The 19,981-nt window shown below is 39.5% G+C and overlaps 1 protein-coding gene across 3 annotated transcripts in view; it reads right to left on the reverse strand.

Moving 5' to 3' along the window:
- Positions 1 to 19,981, reverse strand: part of LOC130179798 (palmitoyltransferase ZDHHC14-like) — a 44,688-nt gene that overhangs the window by 12,771 nt on the left and 11,936 nt on the right. For all 3 annotated transcript variants that reach the window (XM_056392854.1, XM_056392852.1, XM_056392855.1), the window contains exons 3-5: positions 16,336 to 16,496; positions 4,669 to 4,821; positions 339 to 476 (exon numbers count right to left, since the gene is read on the reverse strand). In XM_056392854.1, coding sequence (XP_056248829.1) covers positions 339 to 476; positions 4,669 to 4,821; positions 16,336 to 16,496 — 452 coding nt within the window. The remainder of the gene's footprint in view (positions 1 to 338; positions 477 to 4,668; positions 4,822 to 16,335; positions 16,497 to 19,981) is intronic.

Consider the following 19,981-nt stretch of genomic DNA (forward strand, 5'->3'; position numbering starts at 1 on the left):
CACACACCACACACACACACACACACACACACAACACACACACACACACACACACACACACACACCACACACACACACACACACACACACACCACACACACACACACACACACACACACACGCGCGCACTGATGGGGAGCCCAACAGTCCACTGCATGCTCCCAGCTGGAAAGATGGTAACAAGCCAGAACACTGCAGCTTTTCACAACGCCCACTTACAACCTGCTGCCTCGAAAACACGCCAAGCACACAGCCAGGAGGATTGTGCGTCTATGTGTGCGTGTGTCTGTACCATGCCTGAGAGCACACGTCCTTTCCCCCTCCTCCCAGCCACTTACGTAAAATGATGTGTGTGATGACAAAGGCGAAGATGAAGATGGTGAGGAAGGAGAGTGAGAGGATGAACATATAGAAGAAACGGTAGTTCCTCCTTCCCACGCAGTTCCCCACCCAGGGACAGTGGTGGTCAAAACGCTCTGCATGGACAGAGAGAGACAGAAAAGTTTATTTTGGATACAAGGACACACCTACAGGGTTTTCCTTTTATCACATCACATTGCTGTCACAGCAATACTTTCCCCTGTCTCAAGTCTTTGTCATGCACATGTGCTCATTTAAAAACCCCATTAGAAACCTGGTTAAGAAGATTTTATTTAGAAATCTCCAGAATACATCTAGGTATCCTTGTTGCCCGATTAAGAAAACCAGGCTCCCCATTTACAACATATTAAAGAAAATAAATCAAAAAAATAACCAGGTTACTTAAGTGCATGTAAACACAGAGTACAAATCCGGAAATATGGGAAATCAGGGGAAAAGAGAAGTGTCCCTATGGGTCTTGGCATAACAATATATAAATTTTTCACATAGTGCAAACTGGCTATTTATATAAACTAGCTAATAAAAGTTACAGGCCTGCCAACATGACTGTGTATGGCTGAAAAAATTCCCATCAAAGTGGGACTGCGCAAGGTCGAGAGGGTGAAAGAAGCACTTTGCTGGGTCAACAGATAAAGCGCCTCCAGGAAGACCTCAATATAAGAAGGTTTGAGGACGTTTGAGGAAAATGAAGACAAAGGACAGGTAGTAAAGTAAAAGTGTTGTTCAGACTGTCATGTCCCTTCCATAGAGATCATACAGCTAAGAACGACTGGGGTTTTCCAATATGACACACTGACCTGAGCCTGTAAGCCCCTTTAGTACTGAGTGTGCAACTTTGTGGAGGTGAACAAGTGTTATCATGTAGCACAGATGAGACTCTTTCATTTCTGTTAGGTGAATGAAATGTCTTGTAGAGAGAAATATATTCAAAATACAAAATATGTATCCGAATGCGGTCTGAAGTTTACAACTACTTGAGAAATTTAATGTGAAAGACTTTCAAATGAAAATTAGTCAGTGATTAATTAAAAGAATCCATGAGCAGCTGCAGGACACTTATCATTTCGCTGATTGCTTGGAGAGTGGAGAGTTTATTGTTAGTGTGGTTTTTTTTTTAATTAGACCCCACTCTGGAGTCCTCTGGACTACTAGCTGTGCATGGTGGTAGCTACTTAACTAATTCATCAGAGACATTATTTGTTTAGTGAGGTGAAATGACCTGCTTTTGTCTTCATTAATCAGCGCATGGTTGAAATGTGTCTGGGAAACACAGCCTCCAGTTAGAAAGGGGACAGCTACTATTAGTCAAATCTGATTATGACCACAGCCAGCCTCAGTGGTCATTAATATGAAGTGACCAATTGTGCGCGGAGAGGATGAGAGAGACTTTTGGTATAATCCTGTATGCACAGTATATGCAGGAATCCTGAAGTTGAATTCAATACATTTTAAGACCTTTAAGACATTTTCAATATATTTTAAGAACTCAATGCAACTTTGAGCTGTAACTGGTTACGTCATCTTAATGTCACCTTTAACTTAAATTTGCTATACATTGATGTATTAGTATGAAGTATGAATACAACAGAATTCAAATAGGCTGAGAGGGAAATTCAAAATAAATTGAGTGACTAACCCAAAAGCAAGGTTTATGATGGATGAAAGATTTGTGGCTGTGTTTTAATTGTTAAAAATACATTCAAAAATACAAAATCCTCTGACTGACAGACTTCGGCCCTGGTGCCACCAGTTATAGAGTTGATATAATGATCTGATATACGATTGTGAGTCGGAGAAAATTGACCGGATGCTCTATGCCATTCCTGTGTCTGACTTCCTGCCTGGCTCAATCCACTTTTTAGATTGATGGAGCTATACAGCAGACTCCCACAAGTATAAATAAATACATTTTTGCAAGCTGTTATAATAGAAACTTTTTGATCAAATTGGCTATTCACAAGAAAAAAATATGTACAAATGGTGATTAAGATGTTTTAATACTTTTTAAAGGTCTAAATTTTGGCTAAATAGATTTATTTCCTTTTTATACTTTTTAAAAAGTATGCGCCCTGGTATGTGATCATACTGTCCTATTCTTGAGTGTCCATGTGGGATGTTTTAACAATGAGCCAAGAGATCCACTGATATTCAAGAAACGTAAGGATAAAATCACTCTAAATAATGACAGAAGTACGTCTGCTGTTTTTTCTTTTCAGATCATCTGTCAACCTCATTATCATGAGGAGGCAGCAGTAGCAGAAACAATATATACCAGGTGTAGCACATATTTACTCAGTAGCATTTCCTTCTGATGATTATTTTAAAGTAAAACCAAAAGCTTGAAAAAGCAACTCTTCTAGTTTCACAGTGATCTAATATATTGTTATTTATGTGCAATACTCTTTTAATGTATTTTATTGTTTGCTTACATATCAATATAATTTCCCCAAGGGGATCATCAAAGTGTCATCTAATGCTCTGTAATTAAGCACATGGGAAAAAATAAACAGCAAACAGACCTAAAATCACTCTAGAAATCAATCACCAAATCCCAACCCTCTGACCACACATAAACAAGCACCAATGTTTATGAACACTTACAACTGGAATTTAAAAACAAACAAACAGTCAGACCATCTTGTCCTGCTGTACATGCTGTAAAGAAAAAAACAGCACGACTGCAAGAGAAGGGAAGGGGAGTGGTGTGTGTGTGTGTCATTATTCTGCATGCTCATAAGCTTATTCTGTCATAGGGGAAGCACTTGTATCTGTTTTTCTTTGCCATCGTGATCTCCATTTCCAGCTTAAGAGCAAGTGCCAGTCCAGTTAGTTACTAATACTGGTCATTACAGACTTAGCAACTGCGCTAGGGTTATTAAACCAAAATAAATAAGATTTCCCATGACTTCCAGTGTTTGGAGATGGGAAGAAAAATATTATTTTTTATTATACAGGCACAGGATGTAATTCACTGTATTGGTATTCATGCAGTTTTGGCTTCATAATGAATGCTTCACTGACTGAGTCCAGATTGCACTTTGGGCATATAGAGCCATGTTGGGTAGAGACCTGGATCTTTGAGATCAGGCTGAAAAGTAATTCTTATGAAAGGGACACTAGCTACAACTGACAATCATCACTGGAGTTCACTCACGCAGTATGGAGAGTCCGACTATGTCTGTTTCTCATTTTTCATTTCCCGCCCATCTGTGACTCTATGATCTAAATATATTGTCAAAATGTACAACCAAGTGTCCATGTTTGGTCTAAAAAAGCCTTTGAACCATCTCCTGTGATAATGTTGGTTCAAGTCCGTCACTCATTTACTTTTTCTGGTTTTAGAGAGAGGATATCTACACTACTTTATGTTAAAATTTTATCAACAGCTGAGCCTCAGTGGTTTAATTTATGAATGTAACAATTTATTTAAAATGTGGACAATTCCACCTTTCTGTAGCGACATACATAGAGTGTTTGTGAAAATGACTGCCCTCCCCTGTTTTTGTTCAACTGCCAGTCTGTCCTCTTTCCTGCCAGTGTGCATCTGCTGCATCTGATTACCACCTCCTCATCTTTTTTCCTGTGTTTACTACTTCCTCATCTTTGTCTCACAGATTTTCTGCCGGTTCCACTTCTGACAAGGAAACAGACATTCAAAGGAGGAGTTGTCTCTGATGAGTGAGCAGCACAAAAACCCTGATGAGAAAGATACAGACACACAGGTTTCTGTATCTCTGTCTCTATCTTTTAGTAATTGCCTAGCTGTGCTCTTCGCTTTGTCTCCAGAGACAGAGAATATGGTTGTGAAGAGCAGCAAAAATCAACCATTATGCTGCTGTTTTCTTTCTGTTCAGTCTAACTATTCCCTCTCTCTCTCCTCTGTGTGGATGCCAATCCCTCTAAGCATATGTAGTGTACATACCCTATAGGTATGAATCACAAACTCAACACTTAGCTTGGCTTGTGTCCTCACATACAGATGTGTATTTTTGTATGTTGTGAGTGTAAAGGCCCCAGTTCCGTGGTATAAAAATGCTTATCATCTCAAAAAGAACTACATACTAGGATTACACTGATATGGCATTTTGCCTGTTTATCATATCTGACCTTGTATGAAAAAATACATATAGATGATCATTAGAGAGATAGATAAAGGATGGTTTGGGGATTGACTGTGTTTCTATTAATTATTAATATTAATTAATAATTAACTGATAAAATTCTTTATAGAGAATACTGAAAGCAAAAAATGCAAACTCACATACAGAGAACATCCTTTTCACTCACCCACACAGTTGTCACACAGGCTGCAGTGGGAGGCACGTGGTGGTCTGAAGATCTTGCAGGTGAAGCAATATTTCAGTTTCACTGTCTGGCCATTGATAACCACCTCCTTGGTCCTGGGAGGAGGCCTGTAGCCCGTACTGCCATTAGCCACATCTGGCGAAAATAAAAGAGAGAGAAAAACATAAGAGATACATAAGAATCAAAATCAAAAAAGACTTGTTACTGTACCTTGCTACTGCAGTTTTCTTTAGTGAATGCTTTTACTCTGTATGAAGTCTAGCATCACTGGTTCTATAACAACCTCTTCTTTACATGCTGGATGGATAACACAGCCCAAACAACAGACAGCAGCACTCTATATGAAGGTTACTGTAGGTTACTAATGGCTAGAAAATGTATATTTGTAATGCAGTCTTGTCTTGCTAGAGTACATGTCTTTCTGCCTTCAAAACCCCAAAATATAACAATCTACAATGAATTTAATGCTTGAAACATTATTTCTTTGGCACAGGGAAACTGAAATTTGTAACATCAGCAGTTTGAGGCACTTATAAAAAAGGTATAAATTTTGCATTTCTTTATTTATAAGAAAAGCCAGTTCAGGTTGTCTACTTTAATTTGTCTTGGGACTGATGAATCTCAAAAGAGATATGGTAAGGTGGAATCTTTACTGATCTGCAATTATCCTTTCCTATGATGAAAGGTAGATGTCACGATATCAGTAGCTTAAAAGGCTTGAACATGGACAACCCACACAGCTCATTATTTTTAATTAGACCCACCATTGTGGCTCTTTTGCATGAGCTACACAGATTCTGCCTCTGTGTGTCAAACCAGAAAGAACCTTTTGTGCAGCTGATAAAACTCTACCACCCTAAAACTCGTGGTCGATAGAATGAAGTCAGCGGTTACAGTTCCTAAAATTGCAATCCAGTCCAGGTAATATTAACCACAGTCTGGAGTTGAACATGCACTTAACACTGCAATCCTCAGACTATAATACAAAAAAGAAAATGGAGTCAAACTGCTTTGAATGGTTTTTTGGTGGAGTAAGACAGCGGTGATGACAGGCTAAATGGTAAGGATGAGAGCGATGATAGTGATTTTCGAGCCATAAAAGGTAGAGCCTGTATCCTGTTATTGCTCCGTTCGCTTTGAGCACTCTCACGCACCATGAGAGCAGGAGATTGTGTGTGTGGGAAGATCATTTTGAGATCATTTACACAGAAGCCCATAGCATTGCTAATAGAGTGGCTTATGTGTGTTAGTTGGAAGGGGGGGCATAGAGAGCGAGAGGATCGTGTGGGTGTGTGACATTTCTTAAGGAGAGCAGAGGAAACGCAGCCAGTGAGTTCTGTTCTCTATTGAATTCGTCTCTCTTGTGATCAATGCCCAATGTGCGCTCTCCTCCCTCTGTTCTTGTGCTCTCTCAGCAGACTCCACTGGGGGAGACGACGAATGAGGGGAGTGTGTGAGCAAGTCAGAGCACAATTCAGTTACCATAGTGTTAAGCAACCAGGAGATGTCACATTGTCTAGGCATTCATGGTGCAATAAAACGTTTTGTAACATTATACCGTCAAATCAGATACAGAACTAGGACGAAAAACTATAGGGTTCTTCTTAAGCATTAGGGGAGACATCTTGGAAGCATAATCTGGGATCTCCAAAAATAATGTAAGATATGTAATGACATGTTTAAGTCATATTATAGAAACAGTTATTAAAAGCAGCTGAGTGGGGAATTCTTTTTTTAATTTCGACCTCCTAGTTGTGAATCCAATTTGGAGATATCAAGGATTCTTAATAGCCACTATACTTCCCCACAAATAGAGAAATTACCCCAAAATTGGGGACAAACTGACTGCAAAGCCACTGCCTCTGCCAGTAACATCTTAATAAAACCAAACAGTAACACTAATACATTCATATCAGCTAATTATCCTGAAGCTATACACTGTTTTGTATCTTGTTTCACTTGATAATCAACATTTATTATGAAATTATCAATATAACTAACTTAGCCATGGTTTCCATTTGTTTCCCTTTGTGAGCAACACTTTAAATTCAAGTGAAGGCAGACATTTAGCAGCAAACAGGTCATCTTACTGAGCTAGGAACATGAGTGTTATCATAAGTACTTGCATACTGGCCAAAGTAGACTCTGTACAAAATGATTTTAATTTAAATGAATCAAGAGAATCACTCATGCTCTCCTTACTGTAGAAATTAATACAATAAAAAAGTAGCAGTATTTCTCATTTGGGAATGAAATAGAATAGCTTTTTTCCTATTGGTTAACGTCTTTAAAAAAAACAAAAAAAACAACTGTTTTTCACATGTTAAGACTGTATTTTTCACTTGCTCTTCTAAATCTTTACCCGTCTCCAAAATAACAGAAATTCAATGGGATGGAATTTGCATGAAGTATCATGTTCATGTTCAAAACAAAAAACAAAATCAATTTACAGACTGTCTTAAAAACCTAACTTGAAATTCAAGTAATTCAATACAACATCCTGTAAATCAGCTGTCGTCACACCTTAAGTACAGTTCAACCAGCCCATCAACATTCACACTCGTTCACAGATGCCTGCAGTGAAGTAGAGGGTGAGCGGGGGTGTCAAAGTAGCTTTTCTGCTGAACAAAGGCGTTTGTACACTTAGCCATCCTGGCAGCCAAAGCTTACTTAGCCTTACACCAGCAGCTAGTGGGAGATCCCTCAGAGAGATAGGCCAAGCCTAAGTGCTTGAAGCTAGAAAATCAGGCCAGGTAGACTGGGAAGTGAGGTAACAGAACACACATGCATACGTACACCCTCTGTACCCACACACACCCTCAGGTACAAAGTTAAATGAGGGTTCAATGTCAGCCAAACTGCACTAGGCGTTGCCTGGTGAGGTATAAAGGGAAGCTAATTGCTATCCTACTGTGAATGTGAAGGAGAGAAAGCTGGAGTCTTTACCTTCACAGATGGAAAAGTGTACTGGAATATGGTACAATGATGATCGCTAACTGAGCTCAGCCTGACTGCAAAGATGTAAGACTACAACCAGAGAGACACAAGCAAATTCTGTTCTGTAAATCTGCAATTTCAGGGTTTTGCACACTACAGCCAACTGGAGAAAAAACGGTTTCAAACTTACTAAAAATAACATACAACATATGGCCATGTGATGTCTCATGGAAAGCTGAAGGTGAGTTGTTTTGAGCTGTGCTGGCAGGCAGAGGCAATCAGTGAGTGAAGCCTACTATTGCAGTTTCCAATGCAAATACAAAAGGCATTGTGATGTAGATTCAAGAGAGACATTACTTGCGGGGAAAATCTTTGCTATTCAAGGTCAGAGGGGAATAAGTCAAAAGATAAATGAGTCAAAGTTTTTATAAACAGGTTTTCTGTTTATGAGAATTTTATATAACAGACTAAATTTGACATTTTTCAAAACAATGACCAAGTGAGGATTGACTGATTAGCTAAATCAAGGCTAATCACAGGTTTACCAGCTAAATAAGAAGCTTTCTAAAGTGAGTATTAAATCTAACCACAGTGCCTAATTCAACAGGTTATATCTCTTCACTGACAAATCTATTTTATGTGGGTGATTAACAAAAGTGTTTTTGATAAGTTCTCAAGGACAGGAAGAAGGTGTGAGACATGCAGCAGCCATTAACAAATCTCCCAACTTGAAAAGGTGTTTATTTTAAAATGTAACATCTACCTACCAATGTCAGTTGGTATTATGTGTGTACTGTCCTAGTGTTGTTGGGGGTCGGGTATGAAGCAGGGTGATAAAGAAGTGTGTAGGAGAAGAGTGTTTACAGCTTAATACAAGCATAGAATAATTCTCACTGGCGCTGTTTTCTTTAAAGTAAAATAAATCGGTTCTAAAAAATGAATACGCCAACTCTGGTTACTGACTACATTAAGTGCAAAAAAACATCATTACATTTGAGGAAGTTACTTTAGAGTTGAGTGACAGTCAACTGGTACAGCAAGTGATGTAGCTGAGAAATTCACTGCAGAGGAATTTCCTGTGCGACCTTGCTCTGAACCAAGCCAAGAAAGGTAACACCTATCACACAGTTCCAACAGCAGAGTGAATCTTTTTCAAGGAAAAACTATTCTAAAAAGCATTTGTGGAGCAGTATGGTAAAGGAAAAACAAAATACTTTGGTTACATGCTTCTATTCAAACTAGTAGAGCCCCAGTTCTGAACAGATACGATACTGCTAAATATTTTGCGCAATGCAAAACTTGCTGAAAGTCTTTTAAAAAGATATAATTTGATTTGCTGCTGAGCATCATTTTAGATGTGGTTGCATCACAAAACAGCAGAATTAATATAGGCCTAGGTTTTTCATTTTCTTCTAGTCTGTGCTTCTCCACTGTTGAGTAGGATGAAGTTATGTAAATGTCCACATTTTTTCAAAACAAGTTTTGACTACCTGACTTGATTTTGTGTTTTTGTTAAGTCAAACATATAACTTGGCCTAAAAAATCCAACATAATGTAAAATATGTGGAAAGCAGCCACTTTGAGGTAAGTAACAAAACCAAAACACAAATCAGAGCGAGAGTAACATTTTTCTGAAGTATGAAACCAAGGTGAATACTCAAAGTCACAATCAGCAAACGACTGTAGATAGAAAGTAGTGGTAGAAACAATCAAACGCAAAGCCAATTGTGACATAATTCACAAATGATCTGAAATCTCATAATAAAATGTGTCACTTTTGATTGTTATATCTACCCAAGGGTTTTATTCTGTGGTACATGTCAGGGGATTTGATTCTATGAAAAGAGGTGAACTGTACTCTATCCAGACCAAAGCTACCTTAGGGGAAATGTCTTCTGCTTCAGACGTTGTACTTTGTCACTCTGGGCTGAACTGAACAAGGCCTTGGCCAAGGCCATGAGGATTCAGTTCAGTAGTCTGGATACAGAAATGTGACAACTGTCTGAGTGAAGGATTACAGTAAGGAAGAAGGCTTGGTCGGGTATTGGACAAAGCCAGAATATGGCAGCAGAGAGAGGGACACACAGCTGCTGCTTCAGCCTGGACATCTCACTGGTAAATGAAGCCTGATGAGGTCCACGGGGAGACAGAAAGACACAGAGATAACCTCTTGAAAAGGTATTACTATTGCTGTTGTTGTGTTAATGCCTTTATTACCTAAAATCAGCCGTGTATGAGAACATACATATAGATTTTTTCAACTGATGTGAGTGAGTGAGTGAGTGAGTGAGTGAGTGAGTGAGTGAGTGAGTGAGTGAGTGAGTGTAATGGATGGAATAAGAGAGTGAATGATCAGTACATTGGGTGAATCCAGACTGGTCTAATTTCTCCCCAAGTGTTTTTCTTCTTTTTTCTATTGTGTGCTCTGATAACACAGCTGTACAGTGACAGATCTATTCTTGTACATTGCTCTATTCCTGCCCCCTGTAGCTCCATCATCCACTGACCATCATTTCTTTATCTCTGTGTTTTCCACATCTATGTCACTGAAAGCCTGGGGACTAGCCAAGAATGAAGGAAAGAAAGAATAGAAAAGAAAGTTATTTTACCCAAGGGACCTTCACAAGTATAAAATGGCTTTTTATAGCACACATGATCAAAATTACATAAATGGTAGATTGCAGTAGAAGCTTTAAGTTGTAGGGAATGTGTATAAAGCTACGACTATGTTACATAACACTATCCTGGATGTTGGGGGGTTTTGCGAGCAGATGCTAAATGAAGAAATCTTCACATCAGCAGGGAAATCAGAGATACAGTTTCATATTGGTAAGTACAAGCAATAGCCAGCACTTATACCTTTTAATTGCCCAGGGAGAATAAAACACAACTGCAAGATTAAGTTTATTCTGCACATGTTTAACATATTTCTGCTTATTTCAATTTAGTCATCTACTCTCCTTCCCGTCCTCTATGATACCTACATCCAAGCACTTTCCATCTGTCTCTCTGTCATGTTGAACCGTGCTAAGCTCTTCCTCCCTTACTGGCATGCCCCCTTTATCAGTCCATGTACCAGCAATCCACAGATGGAGAAGTTGAGATGACAAGTGGCTGGTGATAGAGCCTCTTTTGACCTGCTGCACACCTATTGCTTATTATGCAGCCAATAACAATGAAGTCAAACATGAAAAGTGACCTCAGGTGGTTCGCCGCACTGAGAGAGGAGGGAGGAGGCAAGTCACAGTAGTGGTTTAAGCACCAGCATGAAGTATGATTGGGCTGTCATTCAAAACAAGGTATTAATTCTTTACAGAACAGACATCACAGCACTATGTCAAACAACATATTATCATGCCGGGGGCAAAAAGGGGCGTTAACATGAGTTGCACAGACTGTGCTTCTGATAAACCCAGTCATTGCGTGGTAATCTTTGGACCTCATCAGTGTATTTTGCCTGATTTATTACACTTTTTTCATTTCTAGAGTTGGAGCCCAACAGCAGGTCAGAATCAATACAGCCCTGTGAACTGCACTATCTGGGATGATTTAAATTGGTGCCAGTTTTTGATGTTTAGTGGCATTTAACAGTGCAATGGTCAGCATTTAACGGACGCTAATGCCAAGACAGAAATAAGTACTCGCCTCTATCATCTTGTCTTGTTCAAGACACAGCTGTTAATCAAAGGGCCTTAGTTTATTCATGGTACAGTGTCAAATTTGCCTCCAGCCTAAGCAAATTCAACACTACAAGCAGATATACAAGGTGTTAAAAGCCAACAAGCATGTTTGCAGAGTCTTATCGCTACAGAGAGTGGAAGCTGTATCTAATGAGATTAAAGCTAGCGCTCATTGTAAAGAATGGCTCAAGCTGGTCTCTCTCTGTCTCTTTCTGGTAATGGGCTATGTGCTTTGAGTTTGGCATCTGAATTAGGTTTCTGGCAAGAGCACTGACAAAGGCAGACCCAACAACACACATCAAGAAAAACGATAAACACAAGTGATTGAACAGGGTGCAAAAAATAGAGAACAGACTTTTATGAAGTTTTGGTGATAAAGAATATTGAAAGAAATATGTTTAATTGCGTTGCCCCTAAAAAGTAATTAAATTAAGTAATTAAATTTGACCACAAAATAAAAAAAAACATGTAATTAGTCAACCCCTGTTAAATGTTTAATGTTTGGTTTGTGACTTTGATAAGTTTATTATGACATTATACACTTTGGCAGGGTGGAAAGAGTCAGGAAACACTACCAACTGTGGTGGGGTGCCTACTATAAAGCATAAGCCAAAAGTGAAGAAAAAGGCAGGTGGAACTCTATCACTGATGTAAGAAATACTCTAAATATGACGTCTTTGTTAGAGCCCAATACTCTGGCATTGTAGAGGTATGATTCACCTCACACAGTTTTCATGCCACACATACTAAGACATGGAAATATTCCTGGCTTTACTTAGCACGCATAATTTTCTATTCCGATACACCACCAAGAAAAAAAGAAAGCACTGAAGTCCTCACATTCAAACAGCCATACTGACTGCTCCTGCAGTCATGAAAAGCCTAAATGTCATTGCATCCTCTACTGATGTGCCCATCCTTCCTCCAACAGCCCGAGCTCTAAGCCTTCCAAAAATCTATTTCCTCAGCTGGCCTTGAGTCTAGCTGGCAGCTTTGGAAAAAACTGTGAAGCTGTCCTGACATTCACCAGCTAGCTTGGACCATATTAGGTGGAAGGAAGGAAACAGGCAGTTCTGACCATCTCTCACGCTGATTAGTGCTTTAGAGAGTCTTTTGGATTTGGCATGTGGTAGCTGAGCTGATGCCAGCCTGTCTAGTCCTGACATATTGGGCAGGCAGGCAGACATGCATAGACATCAAACGTGGTGCACTGAAGAGACATCAACTCTTGTCTCCATTTCAAGCTGGGATAAACAACAAGCTGTGCTACCTTTCTTGACTTCCCACTCTTTCACCGACCCTTCATAGATGCACATGGTATTACTGCTGCATTAGGAGTACACTGAAGAGTGACAAGATACTGGGAATGAAGATGACATATGCAGTATTATGTCTCATCTGTTTTTCCATATTTTTTTACCTGTGCAGACTTGCCACATTTGATTTTCTTTGAGGTGGGCTATACTCCAGGCCACCCACTCCAACCTTGTTTTCAAAGACTAAAGCCTAAAGCATTTGGCAGACAGCAGAGATATCTGCTCACAACGATGACAGCAGAGGCCTAGCTATCAGCTTTCCCTCCTGAAGTACAGGGAGAATGAGAGACCTTGATGTCTCACATTGTACACTAACATTAGTTCCTCTGTTGTTTGGTCAATAGATCAATAGGAGTGGTGTTGAACTTGAACCTTGTAGCACTTGGACCTGAAAACATCATTAACTATTTATGAGGTGTTTCTGGTGAATTGCAAAACTACTTGGGCAATTGGTGGCTGGATTATTCAAGTATTTTTGTTTCAATTAAGATAGCTACCTGCACACATAGATTAAACATGCACAAGATAGATGTAAAATATAGTCAAGTGGTAGTTTGTAAGTTGCAGCACTCAATAAATGTTAGTTATACTCTCCAATTAGGATTTTTATGGAAACTCTTATTTGAGATAAATCGATGGCACTTAGGTAAATGGAGTGAGCAAGAGCCGTACGTCAATTTAGCAAATCAAATAAAACAGCAACTGAGCATATGAGAAACAAAGCATGAAGTGGTAAAGAGCCATGACATTATGGCAGCACCGACATGAAAAGGTTACCCACGCTGCTAAGCATATCAACTGCTTTCTTAGTATCAGCGTCTGCACTGTTTCATAAAGACATATTGGTTTAAAAAAAAAAAAAAAGATGTGACTAAAAATGGACACGAACCATCTCAGTCAAAAGAGGGAAAAACATTCAGCAGATTTGGGGAAGAGAAATGAGGAGCACTTACATGAGAATGCATGTACAAACACACACACACACACACACACACACACACACACACACACACACACACACACACGCACACACACACAGAATGAATACATTAAAGTATAGAGTGAGTGAAAGCAGACATTGTAAACTATTTCACAACCTCAGAATGCATTTTAATCACTGCTTCAAGACAAATGGGCAAAAAGCAAATACTTGTGTCAAAGGCAGAGAGAGACAGAAAGAGACAGACATTAAGTGTTTTCTCCTTGAAGAGATTGTGATGCTGGTTGCTGTTGGGGCTTGGGATGGAGTTGGATGATCAAGCTAAGAGTTTACAGATGTGCTACTAATGTCTTGCATGTCAAGCTGCCACGCTAGAACCAAACAGCAGAGCCGTCCACAGGTCTGGACAAAGCAACCAGAGAAAGGAAGCAAAGAATGAAGAGTGCTTGAAAATTTGGAAATACAGAGCAATGGGGTGTGTTTATAGAGAGACACTACTCTATAAAGACTGATAGAGACTGACAGAAAGAAAGAGAAAGCAGGAAGAAAACAATGCAGAGCATGGTAAGCAACTCAATGAAGAAAAGAAAATGCATTTTAACAAAGATATTGTACCTTTTTACTGGCTGTGGGAAAAGGCAGTGACTTTTACTTCTCAGTATCTTAAATCTAACATTCCTTGCTGAAGGATACAAACCACCTTAGGTATTTATGTGCATTTGTGTGTGTGTGTGTGTGTGTGTGTGTGTGTGTGTGTGTGTGTGTGTGAAATCCTTGTGCTATTACAAGCCAGGTTCTTTCAAATGGAAGATAATGGTAGCTATAATGGCACCAACACTAAAGCAGTCTATTAGTCTGCTGGCAGCATCACAAATGCCATGTGATGTGGATGTTTCAGGGAAACACAACCAAGATCTAGGGGCATTGCAACCACAAGCTATTCTACAATTCAAACTGTCTTCACCTAATTAATCTAAACATTAATTTTCAACATTTTCTTGGAAGAGAGAATTTAGGTGAACACTCCCAAAATGTTGTAACTATGCAATTACACAAAGTATTTGGTGAGAAAAAATGTTACTATAACCAACAGAAATGATTGCCAAAACTGCAAAAATAAGAACCATGTTGTAAAAACAATCTCTTTGGAAAAGCCTAATACATACTATTACTTCACCACCTGTGCACGTCCAGATTTGAGTACAGGCAATCATCAACATGACAACAATAATTTGTCTGTCAATGATAGATTCCAGCCAATTGCTGTGCTTGGCAATGTATAGAACAAAAGCTAATTGAGATGAACTGATGGTAGAGAGGAGGGGGGGTGGGGGTGGGGGGTAGAGTGGTATGTAGGTCAACGATGTTCATATTTTCAGCCTTTAATTTGTTTATCCTCGGAAAAAATGCTTGCCAATACAACATGGTACTTCTGCACAGTGCTGTTTCAGCCCATTGCTCCAAGCTCTCTGTGCTTTACCTTCCCTCCAAAAGCTTTTAAGTCTCCTAATGAGATTAATTAAGCCAGTCCAGAGTTTGTTTAATGAGGCCCCAGTGGCCTGAAGCACGGAAAGGACCATTGCTGGGAAACAGAAGCTTCACATTCCAAATAAAAGGACTGAAACTTTAAAGGGGGTTTTAAAAAGAGGGTTTAGAAAGTTAAACCTTGGAGTAAAGTGGTGATAATCCATTTAGCTACAGGGCAGCAGGACACTATTGGAGACTAGGGAGTCAGTCCTGCAACTTACTGGCGAATAACTGCATCTATTACCACTGTAAATTTTAGCATGAAGTGCCCTTGAGCATGATTCTCCCTACCTCCTCTGAAAGGGTCCTTAAGTAGCTGACTGCACTCTAACAAAACATCTTTATGTTGGCCCCATGCAATTACTCAACATGTAAATCAACAACATCTAAACAGGGGGCCATATCCAGGTCCTGTATTTCTTGCATTGATGCATTTATTGATTATTTCATTAAAGATATGTAATATAATGTAAACAAAGAGACAGCTGTGAGTTTCATGAACAGGCTAAATCCACATCACAAACTGCAGTCTTGGCTGAATCTGACTCATGGCGAGCTATCATCAGTGTTGTGATGCTGGTAATTCAGTTACTCCATATCAAGTGGTTCCTAATGCACCAACAGTTTTACCTTTCACATCATAAATTAGATTTTGAAGTTATCAAAACACAATTTATGAGTCAGGTAATATATCAAATGGGGGCCCTTGGATAAGTTGGAGCGAAATAAACAGATCAAAGGCCATTTGGTCAAAGCAGGACCAATACTTCACCTCAACCTGAATGCAGAGTACCTTTAAAGTCAGCGGAAGCTTGATCCCTATTTCTTTGGCTACACAGACAAACTCCAGACACATCAGCCAGATAATTTGGCACTCTGTATAGGAGGTTGTAAAAACACAGAAGCTCTTCTGGATCAGTACCATGCAGAGAGGTTTACTCAGAGAAAATACAGTATCTAAGATAGAGGTAACCATAAACTCAGACAGGGAGGAAGAGAAATGGATGAATGGAGGGATTATAACAAGAGATACAAAAAGACACCTCTTTGACATACTAAACAAAGGAACAACTCAGTATGGTTAGGTGAAAGAAACAGGGCTGGTCAAGGAATACATCCGAGGACACAGTGAGAAAACTGACACAAGGAGAAGCACAAAAATGCAAATGCAGAAAAACAAAACTTCAATAATGTGTTTTATATCCATATTTTTATATCTAAAATCATTAAGTTGAGAGTGTAGTCTTACCTATTTGCCTTTCAAGATCAGCTGCTTCATCTGGGGTGGCCCTGGGTAGCACCCCTGGGTCACTGAAGCTGGTTCTCAGCAGTGTCCCCAGTACAAACAGAAACAGCACACCTCCTATGACTGGGATGGCCGGGGTCAACTGGAGCGCCAGGTACTGACAGCTGGTCGGGTAGAAAGAGACAGACAGAAAGAGATAAATAAGCAACAAACAAAAAACAAGAAATTAGGTTCTGTCAGATTGGTAAAGCTTAGCTGAGTGGTCAATACCTGGAGTTTCAAGTAGCTGGAGTCTTGGGGGATTACTTGACAAATATGAGCTGATGGCCTGAGGGGCACATGTCTGCCTACAAACCGTTCTTCTTCACATAAACATTAGTACACAACACTGAGCCTGAATTAAAACAACACTGGATTGCAGGTGACACAAGCCCTCAAGTTTCGGAAATACTAATACCAGTGACTTGTTGCTTAATGACCAGTAAGTGTATATCTCCTTGACAGACAAACAAACACACAGATGAGGCTCAGTCCCCCGTGTTGTACTCTGCTCTAATGAAACAATTTAGCATAATCCCATTAAACGGCCAACGGTGCAGGTGGTTATTACAGTAATCACATTTAGTCCCACAGAGGTAGGGCACAGGCTGCCACATCCCATTTCATTTGCTAGTCTCTAGTCTATTGGATTGGATTTGGGGTCAGCAAAGAGGTTCCATTCCAAACAAGGGAAACTAAATGAACATGTGGTGACCATATGTTTTGAGGGATGCTGTTGAGGAATGCAAAACAGTACTGTGAGTTGAGCCAAGGTTTTCAATAAAATCTGTGTTATACAAAGGCTCTTGTTCATCTGTTTATCTATTTAAATAATTGTACCAAATGCAAACAGATTCTGTAAATCAAAACTTTAAGTATCAATTCCTTTTATTTACCGAAAATACATCGTATCAAATACTCTTTTTCAACTGACTTTCATTGGAAGAGATTTAAGAGTGAAAAAACTTTACATCAAGCCATTAACAAAATGGCTCATTTTAGTGCAGGTACAGGTGATTTTTATTCTTTGAACTTTACTGACTCCTGCATGGGAGGCGCCTTATGTTGTGAATGGGCTGAATATCAATGAAGAACAAAAAATATTGATTGTTATTTTAAAATCAATGCAGAGATACAATGATCGTAGATCCTTAACAAACTGAGGATGTTTAAGCGACACTGATGGCTATAGTAAAGTGACAGTGGTCAACCAGCTTTTCAAAAATGTTACATAATTTACAGATGTCTAACCTACAGCCCTGCTTCAAATGTATCAAGGCACTATGAATTTGCTTTTGAACAAAATGTACAATACAGTGTTGCTGGACATTCGATCACTATCACACTTTCACCAGTCATCAGATGGTAACACCTTGGGAGGGCATTTACATCCGCTGATCTATGCCAACACCAGTTAATCTGATAAAACAAGCCAAACTATATTTAGGTTTGCCATGCTGGGATCCACCAATGATAGATGGGGAGCAGGTAAATATGGACTTGGAACATTTACTTAGATTTGCAGATCTGTGCTAACTGGAGTTGGAGCATCATCTGCACATGCTCTCTGCTTTCATGTGAACTGCTGGAGATGATGACCCCTCAGCCAGGGGGGAAAAGGTCAGCCAACACACGACACCCTAGCAAAGACCACAAAAACTACAAATTTCTAATTTTATGAACACAAGTGGCTGGCATTATGCCAATTTCCCAAGTAAGGTGCAACTTGCCTGTGAGCTGAGTAAGCCATACGCCAAAAAAAATGTATCCACTACTTATGCCTTTTTGATGAACAACGTTTGAGCTGTGACACCACATCTGAGTGGACATTGACCAGTCCTGCTGCTCTCTACATCTGGAGTGAGCCTGAACTAAGCAAAAAAAACACTGGGTTGTCTGGGACATCAGCAGGGGGCTCCAGGCAGGACAACACTGCACAGCACAAACATTTCTCCAGTTCAACACTTGCCTTGAGTTTCCAAGGTCATCGTTCTGGACACTGACTGTGTCCATGTACAATATACACAACTTAGACGCTCGCTAAGAGGACATTCATTTTACAGCCCTCGGTGCTTTGTGATTCTCCACTAGCCTCAGGCTTCTGAACTGGGCAGGGAGGAGACACACACCATCCAGCACTGAGTACTGAGATTGTAATCTAATACAGGGCATATTCCTATCTCTGGTTGGGGCAGTATTGCAGACAATCTCTCTGCTTATAATCTTCCAAATCTGCCCGTCACTGTTTAAACAGAAAACCGCTCTGTTGCTCCTACCTAGCAAAATACTTTGACGGCAAACACTACAAGTACCAATTATACAAATCTGTGGGATTAAGATTTATACAACTCTAAGTATAATATTAGGCTATATGATCTCGTATGATTACTTCCGTTTTATATATTGCATGTCTTGGTAATGAAGATTGGAAGAATAGGCTTTAGGCGTCTTCTACAGATTTGGCCAATACCTCTTAAATTCATATGCTGAATCAACATCCAGGAAGGAAACAAATAACAAAAGAATGCCAGCAGATTTCTGACCATTTAGGACAATGAGAGGACAATTCCTTAAGAAATGCTGAAAAGAGATGACAACTCCAGTCATACAGGGAGAGAGCTCAGTTCTTTGTTTCTTGTCTGGGGGCTTAAAATGCATGAAAAATGTAACATCATCATCACATAGCAAAGACAACCCACCCAGCTGTAAGCTAGCTAAATACAAATATCCACACTACAAACTGCATGATTTCAAGTCTCTCTCTCTCTGTAGTCCTTTTCTATATCCACACGGGCAAAGAATTACTACTTTTCTTATTTTTGTACCTGTTACAATAAATAATGGAGCTGACTTCTGAGTACCCAGCTTAATTTTACATATTCATGGAAGACTTTTAATAATTAATAACAAAAATAGTATTAGCAGAGTGCCACTGTCTATCTGCATTTGCCCCTGAAAAACAAAAACATTTTTAAGTCTGATGTCATTACCTGACACCTTTTCAACTACCTATTCAATTCAACCTCTATTCTAACTGTTCATGTTAACCGACCTTTAATCTATTAATGAATCCACCAATTAAAGGTGCTAATGGGAAACCACTACATTTGTAAAATAAATCTGTAACAACAAGCCCAAAGCCAAGATCCAAATGGTTTTAAGGTAATCAATGATAAAGTCAAGCTCCCCACTGAAAAGTCAAATATTAACAAAGGTCACTTGGAGCTAAAAAACCACAGTGTGTTCTTTCTTTCTGCAGGGAGAGCCAGAACATGCTGATTCCATGAAAATATTACTATATTTCAAAACTTGTCATTTGGCAAGTGGTGATGGAGATGGCTGAGAAAGCAGCAAAAACTGCTGCCTCTGTCCTCAAAAGCTTTGTCTCAATGTGTCAGACATCGGGAACCTAATGAAAAGGCAGTCATGTGTGATAGAAAGTGACAGGTCGGTAGAAACGGACAGAGATTAAACACTGAAACCATTAGAAAGCCTGCCTGTCCTACAGACATGGATCATTAGAGATACGTGGATGAGCTGGAGGTAGGCAACATCTTCCCTGGTTTAAATTCCCCCTGAAGACATTGTCCCGGAAATCAATTTTTATCAG

The sequence above is a fragment of the Seriola aureovittata genome, chromosome 13 (genome assembly GCF_021018895.1).
Source record: "Seriola aureovittata isolate HTS-2021-v1 ecotype China chromosome 13, ASM2101889v1, whole genome shotgun sequence".
Classification (NCBI taxonomy): Eukaryota; Metazoa; Chordata; class Actinopteri; order Carangiformes; family Carangidae; genus Seriola; species Seriola aureovittata.